Source organism: Ursus arctos, unplaced genomic scaffold, assembly GCF_023065955.2.
Source record: "Ursus arctos isolate Adak ecotype North America unplaced genomic scaffold, UrsArc2.0 scaffold_7, whole genome shotgun sequence".
Classification (NCBI taxonomy): Eukaryota; Metazoa; Chordata; class Mammalia; order Carnivora; family Ursidae; genus Ursus; species Ursus arctos.
Genome location: NW_026623089.1, coordinates 9,393,072 through 9,417,062, shown reverse-complemented (window position 1 = coordinate 9,417,062; position 23,991 = coordinate 9,393,072). Strand labels below are relative to the sequence as shown.

The 23,991-nt window shown below is 48.4% G+C and overlaps 1 protein-coding gene across 28 annotated transcripts in view; it reads left to right on the top strand.

The window, feature by feature from the left end:
* Nucleotides 1-1,014: 1,014 nt before the first annotated feature.
* The window catches only part of TACC2 (transforming acidic coiled-coil containing protein 2), a 200,287-nt gene continuing 177,310 nt past the window's right edge, over nt 1,015-23,991 (top strand). For 22 of the 28 annotated variants that reach the window (XM_048218778.2, XM_057308280.1, XM_057308278.1 and 19 more), the window contains exons 1-3: nt 2,002-2,105; nt 17,202-17,279; nt 23,743-23,802. In XM_048218778.2, coding sequence (XP_048074735.2) covers nt 17,247-17,279; nt 23,743-23,802 — 93 coding nt within the window. In that variant the 5' untranslated portion in view covers nt 2,002-2,105; nt 17,202-17,246. Of the gene's footprint in view, nt 1,139-2,001; nt 2,106-14,825; nt 15,034-17,201; nt 17,280-23,742; nt 23,803-23,991 lie in introns of those variants that run through there. The other 6 variants (XM_048218779.2, XM_057308274.1, XM_057308271.1 and 3 more) reach the window with 5 other exon arrangements.

Here is a 23,991-nt window from a genome sequence, read left to right as displayed (position 1 = left end):
GGCACTCACTGTCACCAGCTGCTTGTGTGAATTTCCAGAAAGTCATTATTTTATCTACTTTTATACATATTATAAAATAGTGTAGGGCAGCTGGGTGGCTCAGTCAGTTAAGAGACCGACTCTTGATTTTGGCTCAGGTCATGATCTCAGGGTTGTGAGACCAAGCCCCATCTCTGGCTCTGTGCTAGGTGTGGAGCCTGCTTAAGATTCTCTCTCTCCCTCTCCCTATGCTCCTTCCCTGTAAAAAAAATAAATAAATTTAAAAATATATATAGAGAGAGCAGTATGATTTTTTTCAGAGAATTAATATAATAATTTTTTCAGAATTAATATACTACACATAATGTATGCACACATTAATTTATACCCTTTTTTACATAAATGATAACTTACATACTGCTATGTACCTTAATTTTTCCCCCCACCCACCTATGTATCTTGGAGGGTTTTCACTGTTGGTACATAAAGGGCTCCCTTGTTTGTTGCTTTGTTTGCCATCGTACGGTCACACGTTTAATTCATTCAGTACTGATGGAATTTTAGGTAGCTTTGCCATTTAGAAATGGTCTAAGACTACTCATCCTCCCTTTCTCAAGGGAGCACACAGACATTTTCAAAAAGGACAACTTGATTTTATGAGGTCGCTAGAAGCTGAAAATGACCTATCCTGTTTACCAGAAGCGCCTCTAATTTTATAGTTTTTCATTTTGTTCTGTTCTACAGGCTGCTTTGTTTTGAAAAGTGGCCGGTCCTAGCCAAATTACAGAACTGCCCCCAAGTAAATGAAACTGCTGCCCCAGGCGGTTGAGACTAGATCCAGGTCCCAAACAAAACTTAGAGTGAGACCAAGAGAGAGCTGCAGGATCTGGGTACCTGTAAGCTCCCTGGCCTCTGTTATTTTCCCTCCGGGCTGCAGAGCCTTCTGGAAAGCTGCCGCCTAGCCTGGGTCAGATTGCTTACACGCTGCTGCTTCCCAGGCCAGCGTTCCCAACCTTAAGCCAATGCACATTTATAGAACGCTTCCATGTGATCCTGGGGGAAGACAGACCACGGGCGGAGGGCAGTGCTGAAAAGTCCTAACATCAGGAAGAGAGGGCCTTTTCTCTGCTCTCCGCTCCGCATGCTCAGAGGATCCTGGGTAAGTACGTCTCAGAGTGACGGCTTTCTTCCTTTGAACAACGTGGGGCTTTAAACTGGTTTGGCTACTGAGATTAGAAGGGATACGTGCATTTCTCTCTTTTCTTTCCTTATAAAGGGAAATTGAAGGCACATTTGTGCTTCTTATTTCCACGCCCCTCCCACCCCATTGTCTCCTAAGCCGCATGAAATGTATTTTTTTCTTTCCAATAAGTTACTGTCGCCTTTTGGGCAGATAAGTCCCCGTTGATCTAGACCTTGGTCCCCTCATTGGTAAAATAAGGGTTTTTTGGTGGGATGAAATTTCATTCTTCCAGCCTCTGTTATGATTCTGCCCATTGCAAATTGGATTTTCGAGTATTTATGGTTCTGTGGAATGATGATTTAATAGACCCCCTGAGGCCCTAATACACTGAGATCTTATGGGGAAAAGTTATTTTAAAACTCCTGATGGTGTTGACTTTGCCATGTTTGCAGGGTTTCTCTAGACGCACACAAGTACCTTTTCAGACCAGTTTCGATGTTGCGGCTGCCAACTCGAGCTGCCATGTGATTTCAACAAACACTGTGTGTTTCTGAGTCTGACTTGGTGTCAGAACTGAATCGTCAGGCCACACCGAAGGGGGGCGGAGTGCTGAGCCTCATTCGAAAATCTTACAGTTCAGTGACCCACAGTGGAGTGTGTGTGTGTGTGTGTGTGTGTGCACGTGTGGGTCCTATGTCATAGGACGTCCCACGAAACAGAAATGCGCAGACTCAGACCACAGACACCCTAGTGTGTAATGTCCACACATGCGTGTGTATAGGGGGCAAAACTCCTCTGGTTTTAGCTGCTGCTCCAAATTGGCACCCTGTCCTTCCTAGCGACTACCTGTTGGCGACTTTGCGATTGTCCTGCGCTCAGGTCCAGGTGGCAGGGGGACCCTGTGGCTGCCCTCCATGTCCTCCTGCACAGACACCAACACCAGGTGGGTCTTGTGGCTGTTGGTGGTTGATGTTCAGGCGAAGGCTTATTGTCTAGTTTTGTTTTAAAAGTCCATAGGCTTCAGTTTTCCTATCTTGTTGCTTTGTTTATATGGGGAGATTTGGGAAGATCTAAAAACTCTGCTCGTACCATGTTCCCAGACTGCCCCTCGTCAACGTTTGTCATTGCAGTCGGGACACTGGCTTGCTTCTGCCGTAGCTTTAATGGGTAGTGATAAGCATCTGGCCCAGAAGCAAAGGGAATGGGGAGAAAGGGGACAGTGAGAGACACACCGGGAAGGAAGAATCCAGAGTGTCTCTGTGCATGTGCATTGGAGAGATGAGAGGAATGCAACAGAGGGGAAATTAAAACACAGTCATTCATCCCTTCAGTTCTTTCTGCAAACAGTTCTTTCTGCAAACGCTCACATGACCCCATGTACCAGGTCCTGGGAATGAGTGTTTAGTCATAAACCACTCTCACATAACCCAGATCCTGTGGAGCGCCTGGGCTGGAGGGGAGGCAGATACCAAGCAGCAATCGCTGTGAGGTGCGGAATTACCATGAGGGGCCCCGGGGGATGCGACTGCAAGAACACTGTCCTGTCAGTGGAAATGGGAAAGCCAGGAGAGGGTTTGGCTTGAAGAAGAAAGAGACAAATTTACATTTCAAGAATCTTCTAAGGAGAAATCCCCGCCAGAGTTAAAAACACGGTGGGTGCAGGGGGAAGCCAGGAACTGCCGTCTAGATTCGGAAACTTCTGCGTGAATGCTGCCAAGGAAGGTATGGGAACCAGTGGAATCTTCTGAGGAGACCAGGCTGGAAGACCAAAGCCTGGATCTTAAGTGGCTCCCCTGAGAGGGTGGGAGGAGCAACAGGAGAAGGCGAAGGAGAGCCAGATTTTGTAGCCCCCGCCCAAGCTGACAGAAGTTCAGGGAGAGTGGGGGTGATAGTGTCAGAAGCAGTGGAGATGCTGCAGGAGGGTGAGGACTGAGCAAAGGCCAGAGGCTGCAGGTCCTGGGCAACTTCTGAGTGGGGTGTCCATCAGGGACCATCGGTTGAAAGAAACAGAAACCCACGCTGAGTTGAGAAGACATAGCTCTGGCTGTAGCAACTCCTTGCATCCCGGCTTCTCAGCCAGCACCTGCTTCCTTCCGGCCCGAGAAAAGCAGTTGCCTTTCTGGGCTCCTAACCTTGCTTCTCCCGCAGGTCATCATGCATAGTCCCCGGGTCTTCCTGGCACGGATCCCGGGCTCCATTCCTCATTGCCTGGTGATTTATGTTCCCCTTTGATTGACTTCCAGGGCCCCTAGTACATATCGAGAGAGAAGATCTGATTGGCTCAGCGGAAGCCCATGAGCAGAGCGGAGGAGGTGGATTGGTGCGGTAGGCAGGATGCTGCGTCAGGGGGAGGCGAGGAATGAGGGAGAAGCAAAAATGAGCCATTTTCAGAGCAAAGGACAACAGCAGGCCCTCAAGTTGCAGTTGCCTGCTCAAGCATATGACTTCTGGGAGTGGAGAAGTAAAGCTGTTGCAATGATGGGTGATGCTAACTGCGTGCTAGGATGTTACAGAATGGGCCAGGGGCGTGCGGGGCATCGGGGGCAACACTGACGGGGGGAGGGGCGCAGGACAAATGCAATTCACCAGACTGTGGGGTACGGACCAGTAGAAAACCAAACTCACTATGATGCTGACCGTACTCCAAATCGATTCGCAAGGAGATTAGAAGCCCGGGTGAGATGGTCCAACCCAGCCCAGAAGGTCCCATCCCAACACAGAAGGTAGGGCAGGGGACCGAGATCCAGGTGGTGAGACAAGCAAGCAGCCCGCCTGTCTGGGAAACGAACACAGGAAGGCCACTCTTTGTGGGCTCGTCTGAACCCTTTGAGAGTCACCGGACAGTCCATGACCTTTGTCCTAGGGTCCTTAATTCAGCTGTGGTTATTAGCAGAGGTAGGTATCAGTGTGTTTTTATAATCCTAGCTGGCTGTGGCAAGTCTGCGTGCGTGTTTCAGGCTTGTGAAACGGCTGTGCACAGCAGGAGCAACTCAGGAGAGTTGCCACCTCGCCAACGTTTCATAAATGTTGTTAATGAGGGTGTTTAGAATTGACACAGCGGAGAGAGTCGCTGGGACGAGTGAGCGCTCTGAGTTTGTGACCTAAAAAGGGGAAATTCTGCTCCGCACTCAAGTCAGGGAACAGCCTCAGCAGAGCCCCGTGCCAAAAGTGGTGCCAAAGAATTATAAAGAGATTAAACCCAGCGACACAGGCTGATGCTGGTCTAGCAGAGAGAGCTCACTTTGTGCAGTCGAGCTGCTCACAGCGGTTCAGGAATGACTAAAATTGGTTGTGTCTCAGTGTTCTGGGGCTCCAGAGAAATTCCCAGCCTCCACCAAAGGACTGCCTCTGCTCAGAGCAGTTGCCTTTCGTGCTTATCAAAGTCTGAGTTGCAAGGCTTGGACCAGGAATGATTCTTTCTGAGTGGGCTCGTTATGTGTGAAGGGAACGTAAAGGGTATGGTGTGCGTGCAGCCGGAGTGATCGTTTGTAAGTGGGGCCAAGTTTTTCTTTTTGAGGGGACGTGATTTTGTTGGTCAGTCTGGGACCTTAAAAAGCATGGCCACTTCTGGTCATTCAAAAGCCCACTCCTGTGACTGTGTCTCTGCTGAAACGGATAATGAGGCTCGAGTTAGGATCTGACAAAGTTATTCTGCGTCTCATGTTTCATAGCGAACAGATGAGACAACCAACCCTTGAGTCCTGGTCAGTCACAAGATCATCCTCTCATGTGTTCCAGTTCTTTGAAGAACATTTGGTGATGTTATTGTTTGCATCGCCTGGTGGAAGTTTCGCTGTTTGGCTTGCCTTCAGTATGCTTCCCTTGCCCCCAGCACCAGCCTGCTCTACTGCCCCGGGACTGCTCATGCTTTTGCAGATGTCTCTCCCTCATTGAGCATAAGCAAGGAGATTCACGCTGACTTGTCTTGGTGAACAGGTGTGGGGGGAAATGACCCAACCACAGATGCCCACCTTGGAGAAGCAATTAGGTAAAGGAGAAGCAACGCCCATGGGCAGTCAGTCGTTAGTATCAAACCTTCTTATCAGATGGGCAGATCCTACCGGTAGGGAATTCAGGGAGTTATCCTTCGGAAGTTGTGTTTCTACATGGCAACATTAGTCCTCAGGCCCACGTTCCAGAAGCCAGGTAGTGGTCAGACACATGGTCCTAGGAACCAAACCAACGCGGGGGGAGAGAGAGGGACTGGGCTGGGGCTTGGGAAGCAGCGCTTGGGCTGAGCTCCCCTGGAGGCCCCAGGTGCCACAGCTGAAGTCCAGCCAGGAAACTTAATCATTAGTTTCAGCTTCCTTCTGTCTTCTCTGCTCTTTTTCTATAGAACTAGGGCTGCCTGGGCTTTCCACAAAGATTCATGGAGGGCCGAGGTGGGCACATGAGAAATTACACTCTGGGATTGTCTGACTTCCCTCTTGTGGAAGTATTGGGATGCCGGTCACTACTCCAAAAGTTAAATTAAAAAAAAAAAAAACAGGAAAATATGATTAAGATGTTCTTTTTGTTCTTGTTGGAAAGCACTATAGTCTGAGCCAATGCGATTTAATGTCTTGTTTATAAGGACTTTTAAATTATAGGGTAATTATTATTAACTTGAGATTTTTAAAGATAAGTTTATAATAAAATTGTCTGAAGAACAAAAGTCCTAAAAAGCTATTTTCTAATTTACATAATAAAATTGCCTGATGTTAGCTGAAACTCTCTAAGGCCTAATAATTGCATTTGTTGTATTACGTCATATGGAAGGCAAATACCTATAATTTCTTAGTGAAGCTCTAACATATGGCTCATCAGAATAATATCTTGGCTCCAATATAATTGGCACTGATATCCCATCCACACTCAAGATTTCTGCCGCGTCTGCCTTCCCACCCCTCGTCCCATCCCCTCTCATCCTCCCTTGGCCTGCAGTCCCCAATTACGTTCATACTGTATTTGATTTCCAAAAATGACAGCACAGTTTAGCGTCTGGATTCAGATGATGTCTGAATGTTTGTGGGTTTCAACAGCTTGTTTTCATAAGAAATATGGTTTTGCTAATATCCAGTATGCAAAGGACAATATGAAAATTGTGAGCAAGGAGAATCTTGTATTTGAATGTGTCATCAAATATCTGTTTTAGCAGGAGGAAAAGAGACCCATTACTGCAAACCAATATGTGGTTTCACGTTTCCAGTTTGGGCTAAGGGACTGTGCACTGTTTATAATGTGGGATGAACATCATCCTCAGAGAGATATAAGGCAGTGATACTCCGTCTGGCATGGACCAAGATGGCGCTCATGGCCACCAGTCAAGGCGCCATGTTTGTAAATTGTTGTTTTGCCACGGGAGAGGAATAGGATCCATCCATCGATCCTCTATCACGTGACATGCTCTGTGCTCAGATGCACAGCCCTTCAGGATGGCCAGCCAGAGTTGGGCGTAGGCTGGTGTAAAGGAAAGTGAAATGGGCTCTCGGGGGGAAAGCTTCTCCGTTAGCTTTTTCCGTGTAACAAACCACCCCAAGACTTGGGGGTTTAAAACAATAACCGTTTCTTTAGTCTCTGATCCTGTGGATTGGCATTTGGGCCAGGCTCAGTGGCTCTTCTGGGTTGTTCTCTTGGTCTCGGCTGGGATCCTTCAGGTGTCTGTGGACAGCTGTGGGCCGGCTAGCTCTCAGCCAGTACTCATCAGCCGTGACGCTGAGAGCGTGCTTACTCAGTGTAGTCCCAGACGAAGGCAAATTTAGGTTGGCCTTTGAGTAAAAGGGCCAGCCTAAGGTGATGATTCATAAGGTCAGCCAGATTGTCCCTGACCTTATGAACCATCACCTTAGGCAGCCCATGCCTACTGATGGCATTATTGTCCAATTCGGATACTGTCTCACGGAATCATGGGTGGGACCTCAAGTATGGAGCAAAAGAAAGAGCTTCCCAGTAACCCAGTATAACTCTCTCCAGAGGAGATGCCTCAGGACAGAGAATTTCCCACCATTGGCATTCCCATTATTTATTCAAGCCGACCCAGAGAGGCCATGATTATTCCCAGCTTCTGGTTTAGATGCACAAAACTTGAAAGCATCATCACCAAAAGTACCTGGCTTCTGTCCCCCAAAAACCAGAGTCCCATGATGAACTGGACCCTTCAAGACCTGTATTAAACATCCCAGGATGTGATTGCCAGTGGAGACCCCAGGCCTCTGCATTCAAAGGCAGCACAGGGCTACAGCGCTCTGCCGAGCCAAGAAGCTTCCATGCTTTTGCAGATGTCCTCCATCCCCACTTTGGTGGCAGCCCTCCCACCACCTCCAGCCACACCGTATCCTTGCCAACCCAGCCCTCCGCCTGCTCTCCACCCTGACAGTCCCTACCCGTATGGCTGATCCTGCCAACCTGACCTTGCCCCTAAGTCCATCTCCCATTCACAGCTCTCTGGTTTCACTACCTTCCTGCCTGGTCTAACCTATGGCAGGTCTAGGCTCGCCACCCACCTTGACCATCCAGAGACAAGCTGTACAAAACGAGATTGTTTGTAAACAGCAAACACTTGGAAGCAACTTGGTGTCCACTGCAGCTACTAAATTGGATGTTACAGGCACGAGGCATTGTTTTGGATATGCCACTGTGAAATGGAAAATAAAAAGCAGTTTCAAGAAGAGTACAAACAGGGGCACCTGGCTGGCTCAGTTGGTAGAGCTTATGACTCTTGATCTCGGGGCTGTAGGTTCGAGCTCCATGTTGGGTGTAGAGATCACTTAAAAAAATAAAAATCTCTAAAAAACAAAACAAAACATAACTCCAGAAAGAGTACTAACAGTATGCATGATCCCCGATTTTGATTCTGTGGATTGTATTTTAGTTTATAAATGAATGCTCACCCAGCTGTTGGTTGGTGTTTCTCTGGCCTTTGGACTACAGCTCAAGCCCATGCCTAGGGGATCCCCAAGGTGTACCCCACGATTTCTGTGACCCCCCCCCAGGGCTTGTACACTCCGGTCTCCTCTGCTCTCAGGTGCCCACATGACTACTGTATGGACCCAAATATGAATAAAATGCAGCTCCTTCTTCAAGTTCCAGCCCCCCAACCCCTGCCAAAAGTACAACACAGCCGAACCAAGTGCCCACGAAGCATTCGTGACTGTGGTGGTGTGAAGATCTGGGGCCCGAGAGGAGGGCTGTGCCCCACAGTGGAAGGAAAGCGACGTTGGGTGTGATTGTTACTCAAGCGTCCTCCACCTACTCTCAGGGGAGGTTCCCTGGACCCTCCTCCATCGTTCTCTATCTCACACCAATGCCCAGGTCCTTCCTCCGTCCCTCCGTCCTCTTCTCTGACCATCACCTCAGGCACCAAACCTTACTCTCCTTTCACACGGGGAGCCCCTTAAACATGGGAGCTGCAGCTCCTGCCAACCCTCGCCACCCACACAGACTAAATTCGGTTCTTTGCCCAAAGAGTGTTCCTTCCCAAGAGGAATTCTGGTGCCAGGCTATGAGTCAGCTGGACGGTGAAGGAGAGCTGAGATTTAAATTCGGACAAGCTACCGAAGTCTCTGGCCTTGGTTGGTTATCTGTAAAATGGAGGAGGGGGGTTAGATCGAGTCAGTGCTTCTCCATGTAAAGTAGGGCTCACTGGTGTGCAGACAGGCCATGGGTGTGCCAGGATTCCAATCCCTTCAACTCTTGGTGTGGCCAGGTGGGACCCAGACAGGGGATGAGGCCTCAGATAGCCTTGTCCATGTCCCCAAGTCAAGGACTGGGCACATGTCTTCATAGCAGAGTACGTGTGCCAAGACGTGGAAGGTTGGGAAGCCCCCCAATGAGCTAGAGCTCTCGTGTACCCTGATTCTAATGGCTGGTGCTAGAGACTGACATTGGCGTGACAGGAAGTCTATATTGTGATCGGTGACAGTGGGTTGCTGGGGGTGGTGGGGGATCCTAACCACATCTTATTACAGTCAGAACTGATGAATGGAGGGAACGCACGTGGTCATTCATTGAATGGAACACACGTTTATTGGGTTCCAAAGCAGGGACTACGGAACCAGGAGAAAGATCTGGGTTGGAATCCCAGCTCTGCCAGTTTTATCAGCCAGTCGAGTCAGAAGACAGAACTGTCCTGGTTATTTTAACAAAGAGAATTCAATGTAAAGAACTGTTTTCTAGGGGCGCCTGGGTGGCTCAGTCGTTAAGCGTCTGCCTTCGGCTCAGGGCGTGATCCCAGAATCCTGGGATTGAGCCCAGCATCAGGCTCCCTGCTCTGCTGGGAGCCTGCTTCTTCCTCTCCCACTCCCCCTGCTTGTGTTTCCTCTCTTGCTGGCTGTCTCTCTCTCTGTCAAAGAGATAAATAAAATCTTAAAAAAAAAAAAGAAAAGAATTGTTATCTAGGTAAACAGCAAGGCAGAAAAGCCAACTCAGAGTTATGATAGAAGGGGGCACGTGGGAGGCGTTTATCACACTCAGGGCTTAGGGAGCAGAGAGAAGCAGGAATTACTAAAATGTAGAAGCTTGGAGGAGGACGCCACAGAAGGGAACCTCAGAACCCTGTGGAGGGAGCCCCAGCTGAGAAGCGAGCTCTGTAGGCATCCGGACAACTGCATACGGGACCCCAGCGCTGCTCAGGAGGGGACTGCCCCCCAAGGTGAAGCCCTGAGGCTGGGCACTGCTCCCAGAACTAGAGAAACAGACAGCAAGGAGCGTGCTCCCCTTCCTCCTTCCACCTCTGGCCTCTGCCTCCTCCTGCAGGGCCTCGCAGGAGCAGCTGGCCAAGCAGAAGTGGGTTGGCAGATCCCCCCCCCCCACTGGAATACAGTAGGTTTGAGGCTGGGAAGCAGAAAGTGAGTATCTGGCCCAGCCTCTCCCCAGCAGCGGGGCTGGGTGCAGCGGTCTCTGGCCTCTGGGGCAGGAGAGACGATTTCTGAGTTCCTCCCAGTCCCCATGTTCTATAAGGCTGGGCTTCTCCCATCACAATTTCCTGGTGGCCTCAGAGATGGGGGAGGAAGGAAGACAGGAGGCTGGGGAAGAGTGGCGGGGAAGAGCTGTCATGTCACTCAAACCCCACAGAGCAGCCAGGTCCCGGCCCGAGCGGAAAGCAGGCGAGGTCTCTGGATAAATCCCCTTCCCAGGCTACGGCTGTTTGTTTGTGTTAAAACAGGAACATGATAACAGAGCTATAAGTAGCTCCGCGCTCAGCTGTGCAAGGTAGGGAGTGAGAACAACTGAAGTCAGCCACTGGAGGGAGAAGATGAGGTCCCCCGCCTGCTGGGGCCATCTGTGGGAACAAGCAGCTGGCGGAGGTCGCTGGGCGTGTCAGGCAGCCAAAGTCACCGCCGGTCAGGTGAACCTGAGCTCACCTGCAACGAGCAGACATGACCTGGACTGATGCCTCCCACACGCTCCGCTGACACAGGACGGACTGGCCGGACGCCACTGTGGCCCGAGGGCAATGGCACAGCAGGGAAGGCAGCAGCTCTGACTGCTCTGACTGCTGAGGCCCGCTCAGGGGGAGGCTGTCGGCGGGAAGCACGCCTGGCGGAGTCTAGATCGGGCAGCAGCCCCTGCTCGCTGGGAGACCAGCGGAGATCATTCCCACCCTCCTGGCCTCGGCTTCCCCATCTGACGTGTCGGTGAAGATGATCTCCGAGTTTCTTCCAGCACTAACAACCTAACGTGCTCAAAGCAGAAGAAAAATCAAAACTTCTTAAGCCTTTAAAACAGATACATTCCCATCACATACAAAAAAAGAGGTTTTTTAAGATAGAGAATAAAAATCCCTAAACAGAAAACTTGGTACGATTGTCGGATGCAGCAACAAATCCCAACAGGCGGCTCTCACGAGACAGTGGAGGTGAGTTGCAAAACTCTCTGAGCCTCTGCGTGATCACCAATGCCATGGGGCCGGTGTGACCTTGTCTCTGATTTCCCAGCCTCCTGCGCCTCCCCACCCCACACGCGGCACATAGAATGGGGCATCGGCCCGACCTGGACATCGCGATCCGGGTCGGAGCGGCGTCCTCCGCCCACAGGCCTCTCCGTGCCCGCTCAGCTGCCGTGCCGGTTCTCACGTTTCCACTGCCCCTCCTCCTCCACACTTGGCCCCAGGCCCCATTTCCCCCGGTTATGCTCCCGGCTCGGCTCAGCAGTGCTCTGGCTACCCAGCCCTGCTGGGCTGTCTCAACCACCGCAGCACAAGACCGGCCCAAACCTGGCGCTGTTTGCCGATTAGTGAGGGGGTCGCATGAGCTGGGACCCTCCCAAGCAGCTTGGGTTGCCAACAGCTAAAAACTCCATGCTCTACTCCAGAAGTAAATGAGCAGAAAAAGAAATGAGAGAGAAAGACCATCAATTACCTTTGAACTGTATAGAAAAATCTTCCATCACATCCTCCGTGAGAGCAGGGTCTGGGGCCAACCAGACTCCATCCTTCCTCTTGTTCTCTGCTGGTCTTTGACCCTGTGACTTGACCCTACTGGGCTTCGGTGGTTCATCATAAAAAGAGAAAATACCTACCCCATCGCTTCACCGTAAGCTTCAGAGCGCATGAGCACCTCCGTGCTTGGTACGTAAAAAAGCTCAATATTTATAGAATGTGTGAAGAAGTGAATTAATGAATCAAAGACGGTCCTGTCTTCCATTCGGGGTCTTTTGGGGCTTGGAGGATGTGACACCAATAAGCCAGTTGAGAACCAAAAATCCTCCCAACAATGATCCGTTAGCATGAATTTTGTATTTTAATCTACTGGAGAGTAGGTTGAGGTCAGCTGGCTGGTTAGGCTCCGTACGGAAGCAAGGTGGTAGAAAAAATCTTTGTGGATTCAGTCTCATTTGTGGCAAGCCACAGGAATGAATTAGGAGCCTAAACTGTGGCTCTTCCTTAAAGATGTGCAGTTTCATTCGCCTGAGGACATCGAGGTACTCCAGCTAAGTTAATACCTGGTGCCCAGCAATGGCCAAGGAGAGGGACAGGACTGGAACGGTGTGTCACCAGCCCAGTAAACATTTCAGTGTGAATGGCTTGCTCAGAGTTCTTGAAACCGTTCACGTTCTTCTCATTGGGCCTGTGTTATCAAACGTCTTAGTCATCATTTGTTTCTACCGGTGCACGCGCTAGTCTAGCTGAGCTTTCATCGCAGATGGACCGATTTCTAAGTAGTCGCGCCCACATTCATGATTTTACGGAAGGGATAAAAAGAAGGCAGTAGAAGCCTAGTTTCACTGCGGGATTTGCCTACTGGGCCTCCAAACAGACCCACTGCCGGCAGTAATCGAATTAACCAGGGCTTACTCTGTTCCGAGAGCTTTCCTGAAGTTCACTCACCACAGCCAAGCGAGGTAGCTATTGCTATGATTCCCATTCTAGAGATGACAAAACTGAGGACACAGAAGTTAATTTGCCGGAGTTTACACACCAGGTGAGCGGTGAAGCTAGTATTCACGCGGCAGCCATCCTGTTCAGAATCCCAACCCCTGCCTCCAAAGGGAGGTTGTCCCCGAGATGGACAAGGGAACCCACACACACGTGTGTTTAGCCATGTGTGGTGGGAAGCGGGAATCTGGTTGCTGGCTCAATATCCAGCTTGGAAGAAGACAAAGAGGGAAGCTGATCAGCGACGGACATGTGTAGACAGTGGTATGTCAAGGAGACTGATATTGGGGTGCCATCAGAGTACTGCCCTGGGGAGAGGCAGTCACGGCTAAGGAATGTGGGCACTCTGGATTCCATGGTGCCTGACATCTCAATGTGTCCCCAGTGCCCAGGCAATCTATTCTAAGAGACGGAGACCAGCTTCTGGGATAGAAACTGCGAAGCTGGTCTATTTATTTGTTCTCTTCCCCACTGCAGGGCTGCAGTGGTGGGATGGGCGTCAGTGACGATGTCCAGTATTCAGCAGTGACGTCAGGGGCGGTCCAGGGACCAATGGTGGCAGCAACAGTGATATCAGTAGCCCCCCATGAGCTGACTGAGGGGATGGTTCATGGGAGGAATTCGCACTGGCGAAGGAACGCAGCTGAAGTGAATACTGAACCTTCCCCACCTTCCACGGCCTTAGGCGACTCCGCCATCCTGGTTGGCCTTCCTCTCTCCCTCTTTCTCCTCTCCCCTCCGGAGTGTGCCTCCAATCCTCCCGTTCTTTTTCTCTATGTGTGCCCCCTGTTGCCCCCTGAACGACCTCTCTTCATTTCCAACTGGCTCATCCCACATATTTCACTTAAAAAGATTCTCTTCCCTAGAGGAATTCTCCTGTGATTTGGGGGCTGGGGGAGGGAAGGCAAACATTCTTGTTTCTTATCCCACCAATCCTTAATTGTACAGAAACCTGGTGTTAATAAACATAAAAGTACCAGTTTTCAGCCGTTCCTCCCCCCTCAGTGGAATTCTTTTTTCAAGCAATAGTAGAGGCAGAAACCCAAGATGTGAAACACACACACCTTTAAAACGAAATTCATGTAACAGAAAATGAACCATTTTAAAGCGAACAATGTGGCCGTATTTACCACATTCACAATGCTGGGCAACCCCCACTTCTATCTAGTTCCAGAATATTTTCATCACACCGAAATAAACCCTGAACCCATCAAGAAGTCACTCACCCTGCCCCCCGCCCTTGCGAACCATCAGCCTGGTTTCTGTGCCTCTGGATTCGCCTCTTCTGGACATTTCCTATCTGTGAAATCACACAATCCGTGACCTTTTGTGTCCTAGTTTTTTCCCTCAGTAAGTTTTCGAGGCTCATCTGAGTGGTTACATGTATCAGAACTTCCCTCCTTTTTATGGCTGATTACTATTTCCATGTATGGATGTACCACAATTTGACTATCCATTCATTCCTGGAAACATACACACTTCTGCTCTGTCCCGACCCTAAGTGGGGGCACCGAGATCCCCCCAACCCCCAGCATGCCCCTCCAAGAAGCAAGCTCCTGACTCTCCTCCGAGCTTGGTAAGGCACCTGGTCTCCAGGAAGCTGCTGACGCAAAGCCAGCTTGTTTCCCTGGAGGGGGTCGCACCTGTGGCAGGGGTCAGGGGCTTCTGCAGAGAGAAAGACTCTGCCCTGCAAAAACCAAAACCGAAACCGGCCGCATTCATGCAAAAGAGTGGGTGACTGGTGGTAACTGGAGGAATCCTGGGAGGTGGGAGGCTGCCCATCGGTCCGCCCAAGGGCCCGCAGGCCTCCTCCACCCTGATGGGCAGGTCCGCCTCCCCGCGCCCCGGTGGAGCCTGCGGCTTTTTATGACTTCACTCGTTGAAACTCAAGCCACGCCTCGGTAAGTACATTCTGCACACAACACAGTGCAAACAGGTGCCAGACTGCGGGCGTCCTCGTATTTCCACACGTTTTCTTTGTCTCGCCACCTTCTTTAGGGTGGGATCTTCCCAGGTGCAAACAGGAAGCCCTTGGCACCTTTGACTCCTTTTCCCCATGGAAGGTTTGCGCCCGCTCGGCTGCGTGGAGGGCGAGTGCAGGATCCGGGGAGGGAGTGCCCTGCTGCGGGGCAGGAGGATTCCGATCGCTTAGGCGCAGCCAATCCGGTCCCAGGGCCCGTTCTGGTCTGGATAAGCCCTCGCTGAAAGGCGCCCCGCGCATGTAATAACGAGGAAAATCCTCTGCATGAAAAGCCCGGGCCGCGACGGGCTCAGAAATGCTGATGCCACGTTTCTGTGATCCCAGCGGCTCCGCGCGGCCCGCGGCTCAGGTATGAGGCGCAGCTGGTTCGTGTCAGTGTCAAGGGTGGAGACGGCTTGTTTACCCAACTGGATGACGTGGGTCAGCGTCTCAGCTTAGGCCTCACCTGCTTCCGAATGGAGGAGGAGAGAGTCCAATTGCTGGAAAGCAGACTTCCCGCGGGCCCGCAGCCTCCCAAGTCCCAGACCTTCCCCGAATGTAAGTAGACGGCAGAGCTGCACCCGCCTTCGGTTTTGGTGTTGGGGGAGCCCGAGGGGCTGGCAGCACTGGAGCTCAGGAGCAGAGAGTTCCCGAACAGCCAAGCCTTCTCTCTGTGGTTTTGGAATTGACACTGAGCCAGAAGTACGTTTATTTATTTTTTTTACGATTTATTTATTTGAGAGAGAGAGAGAGTGAGCACCAGCGGGAAAGGCAGAGGGAGGGAAAGAGAGAATCTCAAGCAGACTCCCCGCTGAGCACGGAGCCCAACACCGGGCTGATCTCACCACCCCGAGACCATGACCTGAGCCGAAATCAAGAGTCCGAGGCTCAGCTGAGTCACCCAGGCGCCCTGAGCCCAGAGTTTGTCATTGTCTTTAGTCTATGCACCTGTGTAAAACGCTAGTTCAAACGCTCTGATTTGTAATGCAATTATGGAATTTAATCTGGTGAATGAGTGTCAGAAATTAATATTACAGCAAACTGTATGAAATCCCGACTGCATGTGGGTTAAAGCGGTGGGACGGGGAAGTGGCAATCATTGATACGGGCATAATGATTAACACTCTTCACTGTTTGCTAATGAGGCATCATTTTCCAAATGAACCTCAAAAAACCCTGAAGTGATCAATTTTAAATACGTGAAGATTTTTTACATTCTGTAAGTGAGCGTATGATTTTTTTTTTTTTTGGCCTGTCTTATAAACAATAAATGACAAGAAGGGGTTAAGGAGTTTTGTCCTTTTTTTTTTTTTTTTTTAGATTTTATTTATTTATTCAACAGAGATAGAGACGAGAGAGGAACACAAGCAGGGGGAGTGGGAGAGGGAGAAGCAGGCTCATAGCAGAAGAGCCTGACGTGGGGCTCGATCCCAGATCGCCGGGATCACGCCCTGAGCCGAAGGCAGACGCTTAACTGCTGTGCCACCCAGGCGCCCCAGGAGTTTTGTCCTTTTAACTCAAGGGTCCGGAGTGAGAGAATCAATCGATCACTACAGTGTTGTCACTTCCAATTTTCTCAGTTTGGGGGCATTTTATCTGTGCTGCTGAAAATACTCACGTTTTCTTTTCCGGTGACTGTTCAGTACGTACAGCACACGGTAGCTACTCAGTGTCGGTTGAGTGGATAAGTGATCAACGGACACATTTTATTTGAAGTGAGTCGTCCCTGAAGTTTTCTGAGCAAATACTATGATGGAAACAAATACTGCTGTGGAAGAAATCTCGCGTTAGAGGGCAGGAGACTGAGTCTTTTTTCCAGCTTTGACTTCCCCACTCTGGGTCTTTGGCAAGCCCCTTCCCTTCTCCGGGTTCAGTGTCCCCCCGGCTCAGACTGGTAATCTCTAAGGCTCCAGCTCTAAAAGTTGATAATTTTACAAGTTTTCTGTAACTTAGTTTCTCCATGTAGAAAAAGCGCGGGTAAGAGTCACCGTCCTGCTGATGTTACGGGGTCTTGCTGAACTCTGAGCCGTGTGGGGAAACATCCTCGCGACCTCGGTGATGAATCATCAGTGTCGCTAAGTGAGCCCGATGGAACGGGTCTGGTGGCCCAGGCAGCCCGCCACCTCACAAGATGATTTATTCCTTGTCTGGCCCCGGCTACTCATTTTCCTCCCCAAGAAAACCATTCTGCCTTCTTCAAATATGTGCAGAAGTGAAACCGATTTGATGAAACAAGTACTTAGAGTAAAAAATATAAAAACCATATGTTATTGAAGGGAGTGGATTTCACTCCTAATGTTCGACACTGGGCTCTGTGGTCACTGGATGCCACACTCTGCATTTCCAGAGTGAGCACAGTTAGGAACAGAAAACACCCGAGAGCGCCACCCCGAAGCTCTCTTTGGCACCTGCCCCCCTTCTGTCACTCCATCTGCGGGTACACCTATGTGTGTACCTTGGCGTTCACACAGACTCAGGAACAAACTCGTTTTTCAGAAGCGGCTGCCAACCCTGGGCTGGGGAATAAACAAAGCAGCCCGTCCTGGGAAAGAAGTCTGGGTGGCATGTCACAAAAGAAAACCCTTCAGAAGCGATTTTCCATGATGTGACTGCAGAGAGCCACATTTCCCATCATCTAGCTTTTGAGTTTGGGGAGACATGCAGACAGAAAAAGCCTCACATCTGCTTCAATTTTACGGATGTATATACCTTTTTATTTCTTCTAGTTGCTTCTGGTAGAATCCTGAGGGACGCTGGCACCCTGATCCATCATGGGCAATGAGAACAGCACCTCGGAAAGCCAGGTGGGTGTCAGAGAGCTCCCCCCCGCCGCCGCCAACCTACATGGGTCCCTTGACTGACCTTGACTGATTTTTTTTTCCAGCATCTCCTCTCCTTCTAGGAAGGAGCAAGCAAAACCACAGGTTATGCATAGATACATATGGGCACATATGTATTTCCAGAAGCATTTACCATTTGCATTTTCAGAATTCTTTTATTAAGGCAAACGCTGATTTTATAAACCGTATTTAAAAAAAAAACTAGTTTAACTGTTTATTCTGTGCTTTTAAAATTGAGATAATAAGAGTTTAGCACGTTTTTCCTGGATTGGGCCCACCCATCCATTTACTTAAGTGGAGGTATCAGAGGAGGCTGAAATAAAACCTTATCCACGCTCCTCCCCCCAAATAAAGTTATGGCCCTTAAAGTGTGATCTTCAAATCTATTGATGTTGAGCAGATTAAATGTGAACTATCATTTCCACGTTAAGGAAGGGTTTCACAACTGAGGAATGAGCCTTAAGTGCTTAATTGTGCATACGGCTGGGATTGTTAAAAATATATTCAAATCTTATAGCTCTCCATTTTCAGTTTGAGAGACTTAATTCAATGCCCTGGTGAACAAAATCAGGGGGACGCTTTCCTATTTATCTCACACAAATGGAAAGTTTGGATTAACGGTATTGAGTTTTCTGAACGCGATCATTGGCTCTGAAAGCCAACAAAAAGCCATTTGCTTTCCCTCTGTCTTCTTCTTCCCTATGATCTTCTTTTCTGAAGGAGGAACATAAGAATCATCAAGACAAAAGGTAGCAAACTCCAGTCTTTAGGAACAGGCCAGAAACACTAATTGTGGTCAATGGCAGGGTATGAGACAATAGGGAGGAGGAGGGACTGTGGCAAACAGAAGGGATCCTGTCTTATTGTCTGAAGGAGGCACCACCGTCAACTCCGGCTGATGGCTGCCACGTGGGAGGGCAGGCCCAAGGTTACAAGACCTTCCTATCTCTTCTAGAGAAGTCAAAAGCCCGTATTTTTCTATGAAATCGTAAAGTATTTATAATTAAACTTTTTATGTTGAGACAATGGTAGATTGGCATGCTGTTGCAAGACCTAATACAGAGAGGTCCCTGAACCCTTTACCTAGTTTCCCGTCAGGGTAACATCTTTCAGAACTACGGTGGACACTCATACCCACATCGATACAGTCAAGATAGCAAACATTTCCATCGCCTGAAGGATTCCTTTCACTTTCCTTAGAGCCATACCCTGCACCTCCTGTTCCCCACTCGTAACCCCTGGCGTCTCCTCGTTTGTCCTCTATGTCTGTAATTTTGGCTTTCTGAGAATGTTCTATAAATGGAATCACTCGGTATGGGACCTTTTGGAATTGGCTTTTTTCACTCGGCTTAATTTCCTCGAGATTCTTCCAGGGGGTTACATGTATCAGTAGTTCACTCCTTTTACTCGCTGAGTCGTGCTCCATGGTCTAGAAACATCTGCATTGTTTCCAGTTTGCGGTGATTACAAATAAAGCTATTGTGAACATTTGTATCCAAGTGTTTGTGTGCATGCGAAATTAAGTTTTCGTTTCTCTGACGCAAATGCCCAAGGGCACAATTGCTGGGTCATGTGCTAGTTGCATGTTTAGTTTTATAAGGAACCGCCAGGTGGTGAGATAGGATCTCTGTACCATTTTACATTCCCACCAGCGACGAGCAATGGATGAGTGACCCAGTTTTGCCACATCATTTGGTGTCGTTTCTGTTTGGTGACGCCATGCTGCTATGTGTGTTGTGATATGTCGCTATGGTTTTAATTTGCGTTTCCCTGATAACCGGTGTTGTTGATCACCTTTCCTGAGCTTGTTGCTGTCTGTGTGTTCTCTTTGGTGAAATATGTGTTCATGTCTTTAATGCATTTTCTTTTTTTTTTCCTATTTTTTATTTATTTATTGTTTTAAAAGATTTTATTTATTTATTTGACAGAGACAGCCAGCGAGAGAGGGAACACAAGCAGGGGGAGTGGGAGAGGAAGAAGCAGGCTTCTAGCGGAGGAGCCTGATGTGGGGCTCGATCCCAGAACGCTGGGATCACGCCCTGAGGCGAAGGCAGACGCTTAACCACTGAGCCACCCAGGCGCCCCTTTTATGCATTTTCTAATTGGTTTTTTGTAAACCGTTGAGTGTTAAGAGTCTTTATACAGTATAGATACTAATCCTTTGTCAGGTGGTGGTTTGCAAATATTTTCTCCCACTCCTAGCTTGTCTTCTCATCACCTGAACAGGGTCTTTTGCAGAACAAAAGTTTTTATGAGGTGCAATCGATCAGTTTTTCCTTTCCCTATTCTGCCAAATCTAGTGCTTTTGGTGTCAAGTCTAAGAATTCTTTTTCTATCCCTACATCCTGAAGATTTTCTCCTATGTTATCTTTTCCAAAAATGTTATAGTTTTACGTTTTGTATTTAAGTCCATGATCCACTTTGCATTCATGTTTGTGTAAGGTGTGAGATTTCGGTTGAAGTTCATTTTCTGTTTTTGTTCCGTCTTCTTTTGCCCATGAATGGCCATCTCTCCACTACCATGTGTTGAAACCACTATTCTTTCTCTATTAAACTGCTTTTGCACCTTTGTAAAAAAATCAGTTGGTTGTTTTTGTGTGGGTCTGTTTTTGGGTTCTCTATTCTATTCCATTGATCTATGTGTCTCCTCTTCTGCTGTTACCTCACAGTCTTGATTACTGCTGCTATATAAGTCCTCTCCCTCTTGACTACTTTTCAAAATTGTTTTAGCTACGCTAGGACTTAAAGCTTTCCATATAAATTTTAGAATAAACTTGTCTATGTCTAAAAAATACCTTGCTGAGATTGTGATAAGGATTGCATTAAACCTATAGATGCACTGGGGAAATGGACATCTCTCCTGTGATGAGTCTCCCTGTCCGTGAACACACAGTGCTTCTCTTTGATTTTCTTTCATCATCATTTCGTAAATTTCAGCGTATAGCTATTGCATTTAAGTATATGCCTAAGTAGTTCATTTTATTTGAAGTAATTATAAATAGTATTGTGTTCTTAATTTTGGGTTCCACATGTTCATTGTTAGCGTATTGATTTTTTTGTGTGTGTTGATCTTATATCCTATGACCTTGCTGAACTCACTTACTAGTTCCAAAAGGCTTTTTGTATATTTTTTGGGATTTTCTATGTAGACAATCATGGTATTTGCAAATATGGAGAGTTGCATTTCTTCTTTTCAATTCTTTTTCCTGCCTTATTACTGTGGCTAGTAATTCCAATACTGTGATCATTAGAAATGGTCAGAGTGGACATCCTCACCTAGTTCCCAGTCGTGGGGGAAAAGCATTCCACCTTTCACTGTTAAGTAAGATATTAGCTGCAGGTTTTTATAAATTCTCTTTTTTGAAACTTTATTTATTTATTTATTTAGCTAGCTAGCTGGCTCACTTGCTCGCTCATTCTAGGCCCAATGCGGGGCTTAAATTCACGACCCTGAGGTCAGGAGTCGCATGCTGTACTGACTAAGCCAGCTAGACACCCCTATAAATTCTCTTTATCAAGTTAAGGAAGATCCCCCTCTATTCCTAGTGTGCTAAGGATTTTTATCATGAATGGGTACTGCATTTTTTCAAATGCTTTTTTTATTATTCTCTGTCAATTGATGTAGCCATATGATCTTTCTTTCTTCTTTGGGCTATTGATAGGTTAGATTACACTGATTGATTTCCAAATGTTTAACCAGTCTTGCATACCTGGAATTAATCCTACTTGATCATGGTGTATAATTATTTGTAAAGACTGTTAGGCTTGATTTGCTAATATTTTGCTGAGGATTTTTGTGTCTAAATCACAATAAACATTGCTTGGTAGTTTTCCTTTCTTTCTCTGATTTTGGTATCATGCTAAAACTAATCTCATAAAACGAATTGGGGTGTGCTTTCCCCTCTTCCATTTTCTAGAAGAGGTTTTGTAAAGAAATTTTTACAATTTTCAAAATGTTGGCAACTAATATAAATTATTTTTAAACACTCGGTGAGCCAAAAAGATGCTCCTGCTGTCTGGGGGTGACTCATGCCCTACCTCTTTGTAACCTCTACCTTAAAGGAATGTTCTATCTTGTGTTTTAGAGTGAAGAAGGCCATGGCCATTGGTTCAATGCCTTCCATGTGCAGACACCGTACAGGCACTAGACTCATATTCTGGCCTTTAATCCTGCTGATTAACAGCCCAAGTGGCTCAGATTCAGTACCTTCTCTAAAGACTCGCAGATCTGTTTGGGCCCCAAACCATCTGCAAGCTTCACTGCTGGCTACAAACACGACAGAGCACTGGTTCTCACTGGGGGTGTACTTGCCCCACACCCAGGACACTGGTCAATGTCTGCAGGCAGGTTTAGTATCACATCTCCAGAGTGGAGGTGCTGCTGGTATCTAGTAGGGGTCAGGGATGCTGCTAAATGTTCTCAAGGCACAGGGACAGCCCCACAACAGAGAATTATTCTTCTCGAAATGTCAAAGGTGCCAAGGTTGAGAAAACCCAGACTAGAGGAACGCTTGTCTTACCTGCTTGGAGAGAACTCCTTGGCACAGTGGCTGGACTTCTGAATCTGAGCTGAGTTTCTACCTGAATACAGGCCAATTAAAGTGGCTTACATGTTTTCTTCATTACGTTTACTAAACGACGCTGTCCAGAATTGAAGGCTGGTTTACTTAGGATAGACTTATAGAGCTGGAATTGCTAGGTCCAATAAAGGGTGTTTTCAAAACTCATCCTATAGAACTGAGCTATATCTATCTATATCTACATACAAAGTACTTCCAGAAAGGTGATGCCAATTTATACTTTTCTCATCAGGATATGAGGGGGTCCAAATGTCACTATATCCTTGTAAGCAATGAATATAGTTCAGTGTTTCAGATCTTTACTTCAAACCTCCTGCCAGCCCCCAACCCTGTCCTCCCTCCCCAGTTCCCTCCTGGAGCAGACAGGAGATGTCTTCCTGCCTTTGCAAATTTTCACAGCTCCAGCCTCAATCAGACGTGACCCAGTGGGGCATGATGGTGTTGCCTTTAGGATTCCAGGCTCAGTACAAGGTTTGCCTTCCACAGAGAAACAAGTGGGAATGAAGCACGGGTACATTTGGCTGCAGGATCAGGGCTCCTCCATGGGGCTGGTGTTCCAGACTCATCTTCCCACTGTCTCCCGAATGATCCGCTGTCAACCCATGTTCCTCAAACCTGAACTAAGCTCTCCCTCCCCCATCCTTTTCTCCTCCTGTGTCCCCCCCCCCCCCCGAGTACCATGATCTGCCCTACCATTCACGACAGAAATCTGGGGGTCACCTCTGACTCCATTCACTCCCATTCTCCCCATTTCATAAGTCATTCTATGATTTATAATTAATAAATAAATGGCCTGGCCATTTAATCTTTCATATTTCTGTGTAATTAGGACTTTTTTTTTTGGTTGCAAGAGGCAGAAACCTATCTCCAATGACTATAAGCAGAGAAGGCTTATTTGGCTTATAGAATCAGGAAGTCAGAGAGTGGGTCTAGCCTCAGCATCACTGAGTCCAGAGGTTGAAAAGAGGACACGGGAGATCTGTCTTCTCTGGATCTCACTCTGCTTTCCTCCGTGATGCCTGAGTGCTTAGGAAGGTGCCCTCAGCCTGCCAGAAACCAAATCAAACCAAACCAAAAACACCAGGTGTCCAGACTTCCTCTCGCTAACTGTCCAGCCTCACGATCAGCACCCTCTGAGGTCTGGCCCAGATGATCGAGTGCCCTAGCTGGCATCAGTCACTGTGCCACCAGATATGGACACTGTGATTGGCCAGCCTGAGTCATGCAGAGGAAAGGTGGGCCCAGGGGGATGATGGCCCCATCAATATCACTTAGAGCACTTTCTCAAAAGATGAACACATAGCATATGTCCAAGACGTTGTTTTTTTCTAACAGTTTTTTTTTTTTCCCTCTCTACCCCTACCTCACACCCTATTACCTTCCACCGGAATCAGTGCAGGCTGCCCCAAACTAGTTTCTCTGCTTCCACGCTCCCTTCCTCCCACTGCATCCATGCCCCCAAGCCTCTCCCAGGGGCTCTTCCTCTGTGAAGATGCACTTGGAGGTCCCAGCATTCTGCTTACAAGGAGCTCTTAGAAGGAAAGACAGGGGTCTGAAGGATCCTCCTATTCACAGATGAAAGACCAGGCATTGAGGACCAGGCACATCACCAGGGCACAGGATGAGGGTAGGCCTGCCCAGGGCCAGCCCTTGCCTTCTTCCTGCACCATCGGGCTGCAGGTGTCTTTCCCTCTGTTGACTGATGTCCCCTGGTAGCCATGGGCAGGGTGGGAGTACGCCCAGCGGGAATAGAAACCAGCCAAGACTGTCCCTCTGGTACTGCGGGGGGAGAGGGGGTTTCCTGTTCACTGTGGCCCATCCTAACGGCGAGACTCCTTTGCTTTCAGCAAGAGAACTCCGGCTTGCGTAACATCATCCTGTGGCCTCCAAACCCCGAGCCTGCGCAGGTACCGGAGATATGCTGTGTGTGGTCTGCTTCTCAGCCCCCTTCCTAACATCTAGGTGTTTGCGCACTTTGCGCCTGGCATGTTCCTTTAGATTTTTAGGTTTTCTCCGCCTTCTCCCATTGCCTCCTTTCATCTACCTCAAACGAGTCGTAAAACAGCAGAATCTGCAATCTATGGTTAGACTTCTTA